At 38.4% G+C, this 19,312-nt stretch overlaps 1 protein-coding gene across 5 annotated transcripts; it reads left to right on the forward strand.

Moving 5' to 3' along the window:
* Positions 1-2,342: 2,342 nt before the first annotated feature.
* Positions 2,343-11,628, forward strand: LOC105050784 (uncharacterized). Of its 5 annotated transcripts, none has more exons than XR_833091.4 (10): positions 2,350-2,905; positions 3,101-5,838; positions 5,919-6,029; positions 6,116-6,268; positions 7,407-7,570; positions 7,713-7,860; positions 8,166-8,288; positions 8,466-8,553; positions 10,889-11,334; positions 11,437-11,628. XR_833091.4 is itself a non-coding variant. In XM_073262043.1 (9 exons), the coding sequence occupies exons 2-9, from the start codon at positions 3,391-3,393 to the stop codon at positions 8,753-8,755; spliced, it is 3,297 nt and encodes a 1,098-aa protein (XP_073118144.1). In that variant the 5' UTR covers positions 2,343-2,905; positions 3,101-3,390; the 3' UTR covers positions 8,756-10,848. The 5 variants fall into 5 exon arrangements, 2 of the variants coding, with proteins under 2 accessions (XP_073118144.1, XP_010929239.1); XR_002165354.3 differs by having other exon boundaries at positions 3,243-5,838; XM_073262043.1 differs by lacking the exons at positions 10,889-11,334; positions 11,437-11,628 and adding an exon at positions 8,694-10,848 and having other exon boundaries at positions 2,343-2,905.
* Positions 11,629-19,312: the final 7,684 nt, after the last annotated feature.

Below are 19,312 nucleotides of genomic sequence, written 5' to 3' on the forward strand. Positions count from 1 at the left end.
TATTAAACAAGTTTGAGGCGTATCTACCGGATAAAAAAAACAAGTTTGAGGTGATTTAAAATAATCTCCATTTGAAAGAACATGTCATGGACTACCGGTTAAATTTAGATTCAATCATATGCAACTCAGATTAGATCCAACCAGTATTATAGATGTTTACATCATCAATAATAAAATCAAGATATCATAAATGAAGCTTGAATGAGGGTAAAAATATTATTGGTGCTTTTGGTCATCCTTTTAATTAGTAATAAGCATATTATTTTGGCTATATGCGGTGTATGTGATGAGAACATGAAATTATTTTGATCACGATAAAAGAGGTATTGGTACTTATATTGTTGTAGGATAGATGTATTTTTATTTTAGCACATATACTCTTTCATCATCTTTGCAAGTACAAAATTTCTTTTGCTTTTCTTAAAAAATCTTAAGATGTTTTTTTACCAAAAAAAATATACAAATACTAACTAATTAATTTTGCAATTCGATATGTGACAATGCTTCAAAGTAGGCAATGACATTAGAGTCAAGACTTATAGTTCCAAGTGCATTAATAGAGACAAATAAGTATGTATAATAGAAGTATTTTATTTATTTTATTGGATGAAATAACCCATATTTTCTTGAACCTTGATTACTTGCTTGACTTCATTACTTTAATCTCTTTTTTATGGTAAGATGATTAAACCAATCTAGTACTACTAACACAACATGTAACACCCATTTTTGCATCATTACAAGCATCCCCAAATCCATGAGAGACAAAACCAAGTTGTCTAACATACCATCAATCTTAGATAGGTGGTTTGGCATCTGTCCCCAATACCAATAGCAAGAGATTATGGATTGAAAAGTCAATTCTATTTGGTCTATGGCCGTAAAAGCTAAGTTAACATCATCAAGCATATTCACCGATGTCTGCTGATATTTGGCAGTCCCAATAATGAGTCTAAGTTGTGCATCATTGTTTTCTAATTCATTTAATCGAGATTAGACCAAGCATCTCAACTAACAATTTCTTTTTTTTTTTTGTTATTACAATTTGTAGTTCAACTTTCATGATCACGAATTAGAGATATGATTGGCGTGCTCTAGCAGGCCTATCAAAATTGATGTTTTGAGACATGACCTTGATACTCTCGGAATCATCGAAGATAGATATGCTTTTGTATGGCTATAAATTCCTAGGTAACATTATCAAGCATATCGATTATTGATATTTGGTGATTCCAATAATGAGTCTAAATTATATTATTATTTTTTAATTTATCTAATCTAGATTGGAACTAGCACCCTAATTAATACAAATATATATATATATATATATATATATATATTATATATATATATAATATATAATATATATATATATATATATAATATATATATATATATATTTGTTAATTATACCATTCGTAACTCAACCTTTATGATCACAAATTAGAGATATGGTTGGTTTGCTTTATCAGACCCATCAAAATTGATATTTGAGATATAACCTTGATACTCTTGGAACCATCAAAGATGGACATGCCTTAAGATTTGCCGAAGTCTCTAACTTTACTTATCTCAGTTGATTTGTTTTTTTGGGACTACAAAATTCTATTAAAAATTTAAAAAGCTTTCTTAATGTGTGTGTTTTGAGTAAGAGACTTCAGTAATATAGACATTCTAGGACCATGAAATTTTACCCCAATCTAGGGGCAAACTTGTGGTAATTATTTCACAATCGTCCAATATTGATAGCAGCTATTGTCAATTAATTAATTAAAAGGTTATCACATAGAAAATGTTGATAAATTATAATTAAAACGTCATTAATTAAAAGATTGGTGAAGCACAAATTTGCCTGGCATGGTCCACCAAAAAATGGTTTCTGTACACTCGAGATTGCAGTTGTTACTTTATTTGATAATAGTAAATTCATTATAGATATGAAAATTTTAAATGTATTTTCTTTTGGTGGAGAAGTTTTAAATGTAATTATAGAATTACAAATGGAACTGGCAATAGTGTTATTTTGCTCAAAACATAAGCATAAGATTCTTTTCATAGCTGTTTTGGCGTGCAAATACTGGCTTTGAAATTTACCTCCTCATGGCGTGCAGCGCAGCGAAACCACCTGAAACCAATCGTAGAAGGCTGTCCGATTCCCGTGAGGTGGCTCGAGTCCAGACAACAATGGGAACGTGTCCGCACACCTTCCAATCTCTTCAAGACTCTAGAGGTTTCGTTTTCTATAATAAAAAAATAATCCAATCCCCAAAGCCCCAAATCTAACGGAACAAAGCCAATCCCCGACAAGTCCTCGCCATGCGCTTGAGCGCATCACCCAAAATCCCACATAGCTCCCAGGGGACGAGGACGACCCCTCCACACTCGTGACGGGAGAAAAAGGGGCGTTCATTTTTTCGGGCTGGAAATTATTAAGAATAGGGGGGAAGCACTGCGCCTCGTCCCGTCGCTGGCTGTGAATTGTGATGACGCCATTAGTCCGCTAAAAAGCGAGCCCTGGAGAGATAAATCGGATTCCCTTCGCTCGCCTCACAGAATCCCGCCACGTGGTACCAACCTGGCATCGATACGCTGCAACGGAGGCGGCCTCCTCGGCTCCTCGCCCCACGCCTAAGAGCGAGCGAGCGAGCGAGCGCGAGGAAAAGGAGGGACGGGCAATGGCGGTCCTCTCCCAATACCAATGGCATAATCCCCAAATATCCCATATTCTTTGATACTTCCGAACTCGCTCTCCCACTTCTATTATATCCTCCTCCTCTCCGTCGATCCCTTCTCTGGAAACGGAGAAAAGAAGCAGGGGAAGAACAAGAGGAGAAGAAGAAGACGACGACGAAAAAGAGGGACGCCCGATCTGAAATTCCCTGATACCAGATCTTTGGGTAGAGAGGTAAAAGGCTCTTTTAATGGTTTCCACTTCTATTCCGTCTAGGTTTATTGGATCAAACCCCAACCATCAGTAGCGTGAACTAAAGAATTTTGATGCCGCCGTTCCACTATCATTGCAAAATTTGTGTTTTTTTTTTATTTTTTTGTTTTTATATGAATACAATCAGTAGTGAAAAACGATGAATTACTGTTATAGGTAAGCCTGATTGAGAGATATCGGAAGGCGTGCCTTTTGGTCTCTGTTTCTCTTCCATCCTGCTTTCTGGTTTGAACGGGAACCCCAATCCTTGGTCGAAGAAACCTGACTTAATTTTGTTTGTTGCCGGATCTTTGTAAAGGTCGGTGCTTTTAATGCTTTCCGTTTTGCACCCCGTCTGAGTTCCCCTGGCGGTGCCCTAATAAGTAGGAAAGGCGAAATCTTGGAGGATTTTGTTGGGGGCGGCGATGGGAATAACCTCTTGGCGATCCTTCTTCTGACGGCCCCTCATGTGCAACCAGGGATTGGGCCGCCATCAATCTGAGATCCCTTCGTCGGCCACCGCTGCTGATTTCTCTCCGATCCCGGGCGAGATGGAATCTGCCACTGTCACCGCCTCCGCGACTGCCGCGCCGGATGAGCCCCTACGCGTCAAGTTCCTCTGCAGCTTCGGTGGGAGCATCCTCCCCCGCCCGCTTGACGGGCGGCTCCGCTATGTTGGGGGCGAGACCAGGATCGTGACTGTCCCCCGAGACATCTCCTATGAGGACTTTTTGGCTCGGATGCGGGAGCTCTTCGAGGGGGTCGTGGTTATCAAGTACCAGCAGCCTGATGAGGACCTTGATGCTCTGGTCTCGGTTGTGAACGATGACGATGTGATGAATATGATGGAGGAGTACGACAAGCTCGGTGCCACCGGTGATGGGTTCACTCGGCTCCGGATCTTCCTCTTCTCGCAGCACCCTGATCAAGATGCGGCCTCTATTGTGCATTTCGATGCTGACGAGCGAGAGACCGAGAGGAGGTATGTCGATGCCCTTAACAGCCTTAGTGACACTAGATCCCCGTCGCCACCTGATATCTCTGAGCAGTTCTTTGGGCCTCCGAGCATTGAAGGGGGAATTCACAATCAGCTCAGCTTACATCATCTCAAGATTCCTCACCCCTCTCACGGGCAGTGGAATGGTGAAGTGGATAGTCCTTGGAGTCCTGCCTACTTCTCCCCGGGCTGCCATGACCCTAGGGAATTCCCACCCTCACCCTCATCTGCAAGATTCCACTTTGGGCCAGGAGAATTCAGTGAAAGGATTTCTGATGAGTTCGTTAGGCAGTCGCCTGGACACCAACTCCATCAGTACGATCGCCAGTCCCCACATTCAATGGAGAATGTGGTGTGGCTCCCCCCAGGAGCCATCGTCCAAGAAAAGGCTGGATTTCCAAGCAACTTAGGCCATTCTCATAATGTTGTAGAGGGGAGTAGCATCTGTGAGCATTGCCGCATGGCTTTTAAGAGGAATCAAGGTTCTGTATCGGATGCTCGGTATCTTGACCCTCGCTGGAAACATGGGCAGCCTCACATGGAGCAATCAAACATGGGGAATGAATATGTTGGTCATTTTTCTAATTCATGTGCGGAGTGCTACCATGGCAAGGAGGCATATATGTTAAACCAGGATGTAAAGCTGGACCAAGGTAGATATGTGCAAGAGCAGAACGACCACAATCGCCCTTTCTATAACGAGCCTCATGGTCAGGACAGGGGTTATGTTTTGCACCACCATCAGGTTAATCATCGACTTGAGGATCCAAGAGTGCATCTCTCAGGAACTGGAAGGCTAAGTGAGCACTATGTTGTTGATGGCAATGTCATGAACGTTCCTTTTGTGCATGGAAATGTTTATAATGAGCATACAGTTCCACCGAACTGCATCAGCCATGATGACACCCATCATCTTCGACCTGGCACTGAACTTGGGAATGGAGTGTTTCATGTCCAACAAACAGTTGGAGGTGGTGCTCACACACATATCTTGGGCTTTGAAGATAGTGCTGTTCGGTATGGGAATCATCCTCCATATGGTGCAGACAGTCTTTACCAAGTGCCAAAAAATTTGGCTCCCATTCAATCTTTAAGGAGAAAAGTACATCCCCCTGTGCGTCCAGGAACATCTTTTGAATCACCGGGTTTGATGATGCCAAATGGAGGGATAAATTCAGGTTTCATAAGAGGTACACAAGATGGGAGTCCAAGGTATCCCTATGTTGGGGTTGATGATCAAGTTCAGAGTCCTTGGTCTATGCAGAATGATGCTAAACAACAGAGAATGTACGGTTTTGATGGATCTGCTGCCCCAGAGTACCTTTACCACCATGTTTCTAGGATATCACTTGCTCCTGATTCTATTCAAGGTCCACCTGGTATGTTACACATGGAATCACCTTCAAAAGCAATACCTCTTGTACCCACGTCTTCATGCCCGGTCAATGGTAAGCTAGTTGCTTCTTCTGCTTCTGACTATCACCATTGCCCTTCAATGGGCTCTGATGTAATTGAGAGAATGCAAGTTCTGGAGGACAAAAATCAGATTGTAGAAGTATATGAAACAAAACCTGCAGAGACAACAAAGCAACCTGGTGCAGAGACAGTAAAAGAACGAGATGAACATCTGAACTCGTCACCAAACAATAAACAAAAATTAGAATTCGATTCAAATGAACTGAAGCCTACAGAAGAGGAACACCACACTGTTAGAGTTGGCAATGCTGATGCCTCCGATGAAAATGGAAACATTTCAGAGGAAAAATTAATTTTCTTGCCTGAAATGATGGCTTCTGTAAAGAGGTTATATCTGGAGGGTGTTGTAGAGGTGGCTGCTAAAGCCCATGAAGATGCTGATGCAAATATTAAATCTATTCCTAGTAAGAATGATTCTTCTTCACATGAGTTAGCATCTGGGGTGAGTTCTTTTGAACATTTTATGTATTGGTTGCACGTTCAGCAACATTGGCCTAACTCTAATCCTTTTATGATCTGCAGAATGCCAACGCAGATTTGGAGACAGAATCAGATGGAGACAGTGAAAATCAGAAAACTTCTAAAATCGAACCTACAACAGCTGAAGCTGAAGCTGTGGCTAGGGGATTACAGGTCTCTTTATGGTTAATATGTTGATGGATGCTAAATATGCCTGATACTTCTTTATATTTTCTGAAGTCTGATTACTATGTGTGCAGACAATAAAAAATGATGATTTGGAAGAAATTAGAGAGCTTGGATCAGGCACATATGGGGCTGTCTACCATGGCAAATGGAAAGGCTCTGATGTTGCTATAAAGAGAATAAAAGCTAGCTGCTTTGCTGGGAGGCCATCTGAGAGAGAACGTTTGGTAGTTTTGCTCCTTTCATTTTTTATATCGGGTGTTATAGGAATTTCAGTACAATTACATGTCTTATGAATGTTTCAATTCTGATCAGAATTTATGTGGCATGGATATACTATTATCACATGAACAACAAAAGCATCTTTCATTTTTAACATATTGCTAGAAATCATCATATAGTCTGGAAATTTTGTTGATTTCTCAGATATACTTCTCTATTCTTTCAAGAAAACTCAAATTGTCTGCTGTTTGTTATGCCAGTGAGGAAGTCACTTTTTTTTATTCTGTATAAAATAAATTTTCAACAAACACTTGCTGGTGCTCCTCTCATAAGTCATAGCACAGCCTAAAAATACAGTAGGAATCTGTAAAGGTCCTGGTTATTTTTGTTTGAGAGAAGGTTTTTGCATCCCTTGTGACTTGTTGAATGGTGCTCTATCCAAAACCTGATGCTGTGAACTGTACTGTATATGAAAAGAATTTTCTCAGATTTCTAGTGAGTGGCATTGTGTGTAGCAGTGGCTTGCTGAACATAAATATGTGTATGAATTAAAAATTCTTTGTGAAATTTAAAAGCAGCAATATCAATGTTAACGATGAGGCAAGGAAACTATACGTCTTAGTATTTTTTTGGATTATGTAATTAGATTTACTTTGATCTGGATTATTTGAATAGCTAAAAGTGATGCATTTTTAGTATTAGGCATGTTTGAATTTTATGGACACATAATGAACTAAGAATCTTCAGATATAGGCATCCCATCATGCATAACATATCGGAAATGCTTGCTACATCATGTTATTACCTCCAGAACACAACTGAACATTTATGTGACTATGAAGAAAAAATTATGATTATACAAAAGAAATATTAGCTTACATATTTTGCGATTGAATAAACACAACGCATTTTGTATTATCATGAATTTTGCACTATGCAGATGGGTACTGATTGCTATTAGGTTGATAGATATAATTGCACAGAGGTGTTTAGAAATACTCTGGCAGGTCCCAGAAATGGTAATATAATACAATATGGTCCATATATGTGGGAATGCATTGCTCATATACACATGCATATGCAAATTCGAGATCATTCACAGTCTGTGTAATCTGAAACTTCTGTTTTGTGCTGCTTCTACAGATTGCAGATTTCTGGAAGGAGGCTCTGATACTGAGTTCACTGCATCATCCCAATGTTGTTTCTTTTTACGGTGTAGTTCGTGATGGCCCTGATGGAAGTTTAGCAACTGTCACAGAGTTCATGGTAAATGGGTCTCTTAAACAATTTCTGCAAAAGAAAGACAGGTATAACTTTTGGATAAACATTGCATAATAATTCAAGCCTTTTAGTATGTTGTGTATGATCATGAGATTTGGGATTTTGTGTGTTGAGCGACATTCGTGCTTTAATAGCTTTAATTTTTTTTTTTTTTTTTTTTTTGAGCAGGACGATTGATCGGCGTAAAAGACTAATTATAGCGATGGATGTTGCTTTTGGGATGGAATATTTGCATGGAAAGAATATAGTTCATTTTGATCTGAAGTGCGAGAACTTACTAGTAAACATGAGAGATCCACAACGACCTGTCTGTAAGGTATGATAGTCTCTTTCTTTTGTTGCTTTCTAAGACGTATTTATAGGATTATAAAGTTGTGCCGTACCTATTGAAGCTATTTTAAGGAATAACTTTAACTGAAGCCATGTTCTTTAAATGTGATCCAATGCCTAGGTCTTGATTTTTTTTTTTGTTTGTGATATCATATGCCTCATGCCATTTTATTGACCGATATATTATTTGTAGCCATTTTTAGTCACCATTCATTTCTCTTCAGATATTTTGGTTCTCGTATTTGTTAGCTGGAACAGATTGTATCTGTGATTTTTTAACTCTCTTTTCAGATTGGAGATCTGGGCTTATCAAAGGTAAAGCAACATACCTTAGTGTCAGGGGGGGTTCGCGGAACTTTGCCATGGATGGCACCAGAACTGTTGAGTGGGAAAAGTCATATGGTATCTGAAAAAGTAAGATTATTTTCACAGATGCAACACTTACCATTAGTGGTCCCATGATCTTTTTATCATATAGGCTTACTAATTTCTGTTCTTTGGTGCTTTTCTGAGCAATGCAATTATTTCTCTGCAATGTATGATGTATGTAGTGTTTTCTTATTGTATTCTTTTTTTGGGGGGGTTCTGTAGATTGATGTTTATTCGTTTGGGATTGTCATGTGGGAGCTGCTTACTGGGGAAGAGCCTTATGCAAATATGCACTGTGCTTCCATAATTGGTATGTATGTGATGTTGATTTTTTCAATTGCTTGGGGTCTTTAATTCAGAATTCCGATCAATCATTCGGTTTTTATGATCTTTGTCTTTACAAATGCACTAAAACTGTTAATATACTCATGCTCATATTTATTTCTGCAGGATTAGCATGGTGTCTGCACTTTCCATTGCCTTGCTTCATAAAAGATATACAACTGAAATAAAATTCCAATAATGCTTCAAGAAATGGTTGTCTTCACTGTTCTTTTCCTTTAATATTTAATAATAGGGTCAATGCTACAATATTATGAAGTAAGTCCTAAAATATGTACCCTTTCCTATGGAGGGTAGCTCTGAATGAGGTGGTGCAATGATGAATAACAGGTTGTGTAACAAAACGTTGTAAGGCTTCATGTCATGAAAGATAGGGGCAATATAAAAGATGATTAGTGGTATTACTATGAGAGGGGACACATGTTGCTGAGGCGTGGCTATCATGGAGTTGTCAGCGATACTGTATTGAAGTTTCGAAGTGAATAGAGCTAGTAAAGGTGTCCTAAGAATGCTTCTATTTAGCAAGCAGGGCAAGAATTAGTGGCCATTTTGAATTGAAAGCAGTGTCAGAGGGTTCTTTAGGTTGTTCCCCAGATCAAAAGGGCTACTGATGCCTGTTATCTATAAGGTGGGTGGGGATGCCTGAGAAAATTAAGATGAGCTGTAAGCATTGCTCATATAGCAAAGGAGTTCATAAAAACAAGTGCAAGGTGGTGGAGCTGAAATAAGAAGACCACAAGATGGGTTAAAGGATCTTTGTAGAATAAATAGAGCAATGTATTATGAATCCTTTGGCACAACTCACCACAATATAAACTCTTTGAAATGGCAATTTTTGGTGCTACTAGGAGATCCAAACAGGGAATTGCAGTTTCTATGATGCCTTCTACTGAGATTCACGTCTGGGGGTTCTAGCAATTCTTTTGGCTGCCATCAGTTATCAGCCTCCTGGTTTCTGAAAATGATATGAGTATATAATTGCAATTATGTCAAGGCTAGCGCTTCGACAATGGTCATCAACTTTGGTGAGGCTGATGACCTTAAGCAAACTTCGGAAACATTTACAGAAGACAAAAAAGATTTTCCAAGCACTTTGATAGCATAATTAAATCATTGGGGACATCAGCCCTAACACTTCTACAATGCATGCATATGGCTGCAGAGCATCAAAGACTGGGTCAATCCTCTCCAAGGCATTTATGTTCATGGAAACCCGGAATGCTTGAAAACACTTCATGTCTTACGGTGCTTTGTCATCCCCTTGGCCTGGTTTTTATTACTTTGATGAGGAACATCCTACTTATAAAATTAGGGAAAAAATTTAGTCAATGGGGCTTTTGGCTATATGGGTATGCAGTCATTTTAAGATTGATAATAAAGAGTAATTATCCAAAAGAAATCAATTTTGTAAGGTCTGATGTCTGATTTAATGGTGTTGTTTATAAATGCAATCTTCAGGGATTGTATTCATGTAGTTCTTAGTTCTTGATTGTGAATAAAAAGGTTCATTTTTATAATGATTTGTTGGATGCAGTTTATGATACTGATTATGCACACACCCTACGGTAAGTACAATCTGAAAATTTATACATATTGGATGTTCAGGTTTGTGTTTAGGTGTATTTATTTTCCACTGGCCTCATGGGCCAGTGATGCATAGGACCTATTTGAGATCCTCATAAAGCAGGTTTCCTTTAAGGTATTGATTACATAAGGATTATGTTTTTTCTGGCTTGTAAGCATAAAATTTCTGTTCACAATGCATATGAAAGTACAAAATTGCCCTGTGCAACTCCTTATTCAAATAATAGTACACAGAGGTCAAGTTTGTTGATATTGGAATATATTGCTAAATTACCCCCTTTGGTTATATTATCTGGAAGTTGAGTTGTTGCTTCATTAAGATGCCAAATTAAGTTTACCTTGGTGAATCCTGAAGCTCAAAATCTATTTATATTTTATTTGCATCATATTAAACAATGCCAGAATGAAAAAAGTTTTGGTGTAAAATGGTATAATAATTAACTTGCTCTACATGAAATGGATTAAAAGTTTTGGTGTAAAATGGTATAATAATTAACTTGCTCTACATGAAATGGATTACTTTCAATATGAGAGGCTTTTTGAGCTTCAGGCATTACATGATAAAACTCTTCTGAAGTTTTTAAAATACTTCCTCTTTTTTTCTTCAGTGGACAGTTGCATATGTTATGTTATGAGTTAGAATTTGATTACCTTATTTCAGTGTGTTTTAAAGTCACCTACCTATGATTTAAGATAATTTAATCATAATTCTGTTCTAGGGGGGATCGTGAACAATACCTTGCGCCCTCAAATCCCAACATGGTGTGATCCTGAGTGGAAAACTCTGATGGAAAGTTGTTGGTCCTCTGATCCAGCAGAGAGGCCATCATTCTCTGAGATTTCACAGAAGTTGAGGAAGATGGCTGCAGCAATTAATGTGAAGTGAAAGGGTCAATACTACATGCAGAAATGCTTGTTCTTCTTTCCTGACAATGTATACCCTTTTAATTGTCGAGAGAAAGAAAAATAGACAGTTCAGTATTAAGTGCCTGCTGTTCCATAAACATACAGGCTTTTGCAGGAAGATGTGCTTGTTAAGCATATATGAACATTCATGGTGTTGCGAAGCATGCTACTGTTCTTCATGTAGTGCAACTATGCTTTAATACTGTATTGTACAGTAAAATACCTTTTTAGACAAAGGACTTGAAGGCCTGTTAAAGATGTAAGTGATATCTTGGTGCTTTTGCTGCGATGTCTTTGTTATATCATGCTTTCATACAAGGGACTTCTCTGATTGTAATATATAAATTTCTTTCTTCGACAGGACCATATCACGTAGAGCTTTTGGGGACCTTTGGCATTTTTTGGGAAATAGGATATGTTATGACCTATATCCTTTGAGTTGGAACTTGGTATGCACTGATGTAAGTAAATTTTGTTGCTTCACAATTTTCAGCCCATCCGCAGATGGTGCTTTATGCTGTGTTGTAAGCATTGGGACACAATTTTGTTCACAGTTTGCTGGGCCAGTCTGTTCATATATATATATATATATATATATATATATATATATAGATATAAAGAAAATGAAGAACTGAATCTATGAACATAATAAGTCTTTACAATATAGTTTCATATGCATCTCTATCTCAATCAGTTGTATGTCTGATAAATTAAAAAATGTGGTATACTAGTTGATTTTGAAATGATCAGCTTAGTTTGTCAATTGAGTTCTGTTGACAAAATTCAGAAGTTATAACTGTTTATGTTGTGTCTTGTATCATTTCAATCTATAAGCTCAAGTAAACTCCTTTTCTTTTTGTGTGTGGGTTGTTTGTTGGGGGATGTGAAACTGTGAATCCATGATGAGAAGCAACAGCATTGAAGCAACAGGATGAGGACTTCAAAAGTCTACTTATGCATCATATCAAAATTTCAAGGGAATAAATAATTTTGGAACAGTCTCAACAGGTAGGAAGGTGAATAAGAGACTGAAAGGATGAGGGGCCAATGCCTCATCCTATGTCTCATTTAGCCTGGCCATGGTGCTAAATATCCTATATCATATCATGCCATTTCTTCTCCCGTGTATGCAATAACTCCTGTTAGCAAATCATTCATCATCTTATGTTTCATCTTTAATTTTGGCTTGCTGGATAAATAATGTTCAAAACTGAGATATAATTTCTTGTACATTTCATGCATTTTTGGTTTTGGATGTTTTACCAACATTATGCTGAAGTATTTGTTGTTATTACTACTATCATTATTTAATAGATCAGTGGATTGCTTATCCTTGAAGGCTTTGATTTCTATTCCTGGCCATTTTTTATGGTGACAATACTGTTCCAGAACTTAATATGATGTGTAGACCATTTCTAAAATTTCATTAGACATGAAAAAGCAGTATTTTGGTGGAATGCAACACAAATGAAGTGGTGACCAAAGGTTTGTATATGATAATCGGAGTATGAGCATGGGGATCATCCTGATTAGCATCTGTAGATTTGTCTGCAGTTCGGTACTCATTGCTAAGGCTCTAGAATGCACGCTATAGGACTTCTGCAATCTTGGATTACCTTAATTTGGTATTCTTGAAAAAAAAGATCTCTTCATTCAAAAATCAGTAGTCAAGTTCATTGTGCTAGGACTGAATTCATTTAGTTGATGTATGAGGTTCATCAGGACGTGAGTAACTGCTTGTTGTATTTGGAATTTACATCTATAGGATGTGTAGTGTTGTTCCCTCGCACCTTTCAGGATTGTTGCTTATACTGATCAGATGCTTCAGCTTTTAACTCCTCTTATTAGGCTATTCAAACTAGTTCGGTTCTTCGTCCTTTTTCCTTACAAGCTGTTTAACCAGTGATTTCAGTTCTCTGACATGCTGCTTCATGAGGCTAATGCAGGAGCCATTTGGGTTGCTGAATTTTTAGTGTATTATCTGATCTAACTCTCTTTTAAATTAAGGTCATCATGATGGATGAAATGTTTCACTGGTCTCCATGGATGTTTCATTTGCCTCCAGTAAGCTTTACTTTGTTGTGGGGCGTTTACATTTCATGCTCTGGGGCAACCCTTAGCAGAGTTTCCTCAAAGTGGGCTTGAAGAGCAAGAGCCTGATTTTAACAATACTGGCTATACATGATGGGCTGGTCCAAGACTTCTGACAGTAACTTGATTTTGCTGATGACTTAATGTGACTTGTTTACCAACAGGTATTGAACATTGTAGAATAGTCCTAAATTTGTGACTTAGTTCCTCTTTTCATAACATTCCACCATGAGTCAGACAGATGGCAGCGTGGCTGTTTTATCAATTTTTCTATTTTGGCCTCCTTTTTTCTAAGTGTAGGTGTTGCTTTCCTTTGATTTACTTCTGTTTCCTTTGATATATATATATATATATATATATATATATATATATATAGACAGAGAGAGAGAGAGAGAGAGAGAGTTTATACATAGGGATATGGCTCTAGGAGTGTATGTTTAGCTTGTGTTGTCAAAAAAAAAAAAAAAAGAAAAAAAAAAAAAAGGTGAGGGCTGGAAGTTTGAAGGCTCCAGCAGCATAACTCTGCCTTTTCCTGAGGATATCTTAGCATCATGGATACTCATTTCGCTTTCTTGTAGATCTTTGCTCTGTTAAAGTGCATATCAAAGGATTGGCAGTATTTTGTTGCTCCATTCTTCAGTGACACCTGCTGGATATAAGTTACGGTCGATGAATTTGGGTGTCTCCTTGCACAGCCCCTTACTATGTTCGGGCACACTTAGGAGAGAAGGCAAGGAACTAGCAGAGAATGTTGGATTTCAGAAAATGTTCTTGGTAATTGCACTAGTTTTTGCAACTTTCTGTCCTGGAAGCGAGGTTGACTGCACGTAACTTTTATGATTATCTCATTATGGGGCAGGTTCAGGCTGCAGCAGTACCAAAATGTTATTCATACTGCTTTTGGAGATCTATAGATGATTAAAATATGGCTGTTAACTACTACTATAAGCAACGGCCAGGAACATAGGGTTTCTATTCAATTGATCGACGGTTGTTATCGGAATAGAAGGATGCAGCAGCATCAGCTTTCCTTCTCTCCTAGTTACTGCCCTTGCGAACCATTGTTGCCCTGGCAATGTGAGTGGGTGAAAAGCAGCAAGATGTTCTGGAATTTTATCATTTTAGTTATTGCAGGTGGAGTGCTGCTGGATGCGTTTGGATGAAGTCAGCATGGGTTAGAATTTGGTGGTCATGTGGGTTGGACAGGAGCTTCTGTATGCACCCTTAAAGGCCTAATTATTGTAATCATATTCTTTCATCAACAGCTGCCATATTGATCATCTGACTTATAATGGGTTTTGTGAGTTTTGGGAAATCTGTGCTCTGGGATTATTGGCAGCATGATCAAGAAACACGCTCAAAAATTTTGGAGATTTGTAACTCTTGAGCAGCTTATTTCAGGCTCTGTCCGTTACATGACTTTCGTTACTTATCCCTGTCTCCAGAACCCTTTGATTAATTTCAGTAGGTTCTACTTCAGATACTATCAGTTGGACACCGCGTAGTAGAACTATTTCTTTTTTGACAAAGATACACGGATATCTTATGCACATACCTTCCTCTGAAATCTTCTTGACGCTAGCTAGTGTATTCAATTAGATAAAATTAATGTCACTAGATCAGTGGGGGCGTAGGTAGCTTTTCTGTTCGGGATGATTGTGTTCGTTGCTGTTATTGTTATGTTTAGTTGCTGCAAGGAAGCCTACATGTTTCCACCACTTTGTCAGACACCCGGGAATATGCTTGCATTATTATGAGATAATTGTGCACTAGAAAAGAAATATGGTGCTCTCTAGATTTTTCTTTTTCTTTTCTTTTATTTTTCAATGCTTCCATCATGCCTTTGCAGGTTCTTTGATTTCAAGATTTTCTGAAATAGGTTAAAAATATCTGTTCATTGGGTTGGTCAGCATCATATCAAGATCTATGTGTCTCAAAGTTTCAGAGATTTTCAAAACCTACTGTTTTATTTCAGACTCAGCTTACTATAGATTAGTTCTAGTTGGTTGAGCGGGGTAGGTTTTTACTTATGCGCTTAGCAGGAAATAAGTAATTGCTATTATGGTATTTTCTAGATGAAGTGAAGGCCTCCATTTTTTTTTTTTTCAAATCTCGTCCTTTTTGAACTACCGAAATAACTGTTAGATTTGTTCAAATTATATGAGATTTTCTTTACCAGGGAAAGGCGTCATAACCTCTGACTTATAGCAAGGAAAGCATTGAGTCAATTGTCTCTGTCTCGTGCGTTAGGTTCTTTTTTACAGAGACCCTATCAGCTGGAAGCTACTGAAATTTGTATGCGTTGTCTTTGATTTAGCCTATAGAGGTGTGTGGCATTATGCTCTGTTGAATGGTGCTAGGGCACCCGTGGATGTTAGGGTTAGGTGTGGCCTTGGTAATACAGACGTTCAGGCTTATCCGGCCTTCCTGGCCATTGACAGCCCTCCTCCACTGGATGGCTTGGGTTCTTGGGGACTACAAATCAAAAAGATGGTCAAGGTAACAGGTGGTCTAAGATGAAGAGGGAGGGGGATCGATGAGCTCTTTTCTTGGTAGTGTTAGAGAAGGTGGCCCGGCACGGAGAGCTGGAGGCTGAAAGCGGTTCTTTGTGACACGAAAAGAAGGCTGGAGATGGAGTCTGAATTTGATAGATGAGAACGATGCTCTTGTTCCTCTCCCAGTGTCGCTGGACACGGTTATAGGTAATTGAGCTCATGGGTTACCGTGCTGACGGGCAGCATGGACCATTTCTTAAATATTTTATTAAATACAGGACCTTTTAGCTGCTGCTTGCCTTATGGCTAAGACCCCCACCCCCCCCCCCCCCCCCCTCTCCTTCCCCGCAAATAAAAAGCTCATATCATTTCTTTTTAGGAGAACATTTAGTTAACAAACAGGAATAAAATTTAATTTTCGGATCTCAAGCAAACATAAGCACCACTCTGACATTATAAGCATTGCTACCAGGCTTTGACCATATAGTGTGTAGTTTTAATCTCTAATTGCATCACTCCTTTATTAAATTAGCGAGCTTAGATGAATCCTCAAGAATGCAGAGACAACAATCTAGCATTATCCCTTTTCCACGAGAAATAATTAAAATTAGACATTGAAGATCATGTGTCTTCGAACCATTTGAAGCATTGACTAAAATAAGGAACTTAAGTAAAGCTCCACGAGCACAAGCACAACCTGATTTTGTAAGCGTTCTGAGACTCTTATTCCCCAGTTTCTGGTTTACTTTGATGTGATCTCAATTTTCCTGTCTGTCCCTCTCATTGTGCTTTGCTTGAGCATCCAATTATAGTGCTTACAGTGTCAATTTTGGCTTGGCGTAGGGTTATGATGGTCGATGGCCAAACAACTCAACCTTTCAGCTCAGGTCAAGCTCAGGCTCAGGCCCAGGTCGAAGATATCTATTAAAGCTGCTATCAAGGGCCTATGCTAGTGACTCTTTTAGAAGAGAGAACCATTAAGCTTAATTATGCCAAATGACCGTGGGTGATACTTTTTGCCAATTTTTGGCCTTGGTGTTCTAAGATCCTTTTGCCCTAGAAATCGGTGGACGACAGCACAAGCATGGTGTGAGCTTGGGCCAACTGAGTCCCTCCTGACCTAGAGGATTGATATTCATTGAGATTTTCATTATCGAACACAGGATCTCACCATAATCTTTAGCAGGAGGCTGTTGGTTGCCCTTCTCTTTTTCTTTTTCTGACATCCAACTGCCCTTCTCAAAGTAGATTTACTGGCTTTCTGATGCACAAATATATATGGAGAAAAAATCAGCAAAAAGCTCGCTGGATGGAAGGAAAGAATCTTAACAATGGTGGGAAGATTGGCATCGGTGAATTCGGTCCTGAGTGCAACTCCTATTTATTGGATATTATTTTTTTACTACCTGTAGAAGTAATAAAGAGAATCAAAGAAAAAAAGAAGAGCATACTTATGGAGAGAAGATAATTCATGTAGAGGAGGACATTGTCTTGTTAATTGGTCAAAAATTTGCCATCCAAAGCACCTGGGAGGAATGGGAGTTATTAACCTAAAACTATTCGACAGATGTCTACTTATAAAGTGGTGGTGAAGATATTTTAAAGAATATCAAAGGCTATAGAGGAAACTGATACATCAGAACTATTTTATCTCTAGAACACCAAGCCAAACCTCTCAATCTACCTTCAAAAGAGCTTCGCCAATCTGAAAAAGCATACTCGCAGTTCAACAATGGTTCTTTACGAGCATCAAATTCAAGCTGGGCAAAAGGCATGAAATTGTCTTTTGGGATGACCAATGGCTTCTAGAAAAAACACTTAAAGAGATCTTCCCAACCCTCTATGTTTTAACCTCAAGACCAGATGCAACTGTTGCAGAAGCTCTTGGTTCCTCGGAGATTCAACTCGGCCTCACTATAATCCCAAACCAAAGAGGGCTGGAAGAACTACAACACCTCATGGAGCTCTTAAAAGCAAACAAATTTCACAGAAAAGGAGGATGGAATTAAATGGAAATGAGGTAGTAGAGACCTCACTGTTAGAAATGTCTGTAGATTTTATAGTCGTGGTGGTATCATATCAAGCTTTGCATTACTAAAGTAGAGGATGCCACTCTCAAAGAAAGTCAAACTTTTTAACTGGTTGGCATTCAACAATAAACTATTGACGGTTGAGAATATGAAAAAGAGAAATGGAGAACTCTGAAAGCTTGCATATTATGTGGAGAAGTGGAGAAGACAGTAAATCATCTTCTATTGACATATGAGTTCACAAAGATAGTTTGACAGCATGTTCTCAGAAAGCTATTCATATCCTCCTTACCAAAAACTATGGAGGTCCCTTGGACTTTGTGGAGAAATGCAAGGTAAAAAAAAAAATCAACAACTGTATGGGATTGCATAGCGGCCGTTACTTGTTGGTATATATGAAATGAAAGAAATATCAAAATCTTCAAACATGAAGCAATCTCTCCGTGGTGGATGATCGATAAAGTAGTCTATTTAATACAAAATTAGACATCCAAATACGATGGGAAACTCAAACCAAACATTATCATGTTGATCCAGAATTTATCAATACAGAGGAAAATAGGACTAGCGTAGTAAAGTGAAAAATAGAAGAGCAAACAAATCGACAGTTCAAAAGCTTTGAATACTGCTCTAACTAATCCACATGTATATACAACTTATGTAGAGATCAAAGTGGTCAATAGCTGTAAATAAATCATTGCATATAAACTCTTCTTCATAACACCATTAATAAAAATTGGGTGGTACTCACCTCCCACATTAAATAAAAAAAAAGCATATATACATACATATGTACATAGACAAAAGCTCAATCATGAAACACCAGCCCAACCACTCCATTATTAAAATAGCAAGCCATTATGTTATGAGTACTCATAAGCACTATGTGGGAGAGATCAAGCAAGTCATATTGTTTAAAACCAGGTTCTCTAATTGCAAGACTAATGTCATTGACTTCTAATATTATAGGTAACCTGATATTAATTTCATAATGTAGCTCAGATTTTGAAAGGGATTTGAGGACTGAAGTTGGTGATTACCAACCCACACGATCAAATCAGTTAATTTCTAAATGATGATGATCACCTTTAATCAAACTTGTACGTACGCTGGTTAGGTTGCATATGGAAAACGGCTAACGATGTAGAGGTTGGACCGGCACATAATTAAAGGGAGACACTACTTTTAGTTGGCCAAAAGAACCTTTTGAAGAAAAACACGAGCTGGCAAATCGTGTTGGCTCTATTTTCCTTAGACATGGAATAAAATCGAGACTTTACCTTCTCTACATAAAGCAAAGTAAAAGTAAAAAAAGTAAAAAAGAGCAACTGGATCGGAAGGGTGGAGGGAGGAAGAAGAGGTGGTTTGGGTGGGGGTTTGTGAACTTTGGTGCAGATACACGAACGTGGGAGTGCATTCACACATTCACACATGCAGTGATGCCACATATGGCATGTACGCATCATCCTGATGGATATGTGTGTATGCAGATATACTACCGCTTACATCCATGATAAATTATGTCCCGCATTGTGTGCATCGCATTAATCACTTTGTCTTCTTTTTGTGGATCTCATTTATCATGCGCTCATCTTCATGATTGGTCTTCAATCTACAGCCA

The sequence above is a fragment of the Elaeis guineensis genome, chromosome 8 (assembly GCF_000442705.2).
Source record: "Elaeis guineensis isolate ETL-2024a chromosome 8, EG11, whole genome shotgun sequence".
Lineage (NCBI taxonomy): Eukaryota > Viridiplantae > Streptophyta > Magnoliopsida > Arecales > Arecaceae > Elaeis > Elaeis guineensis.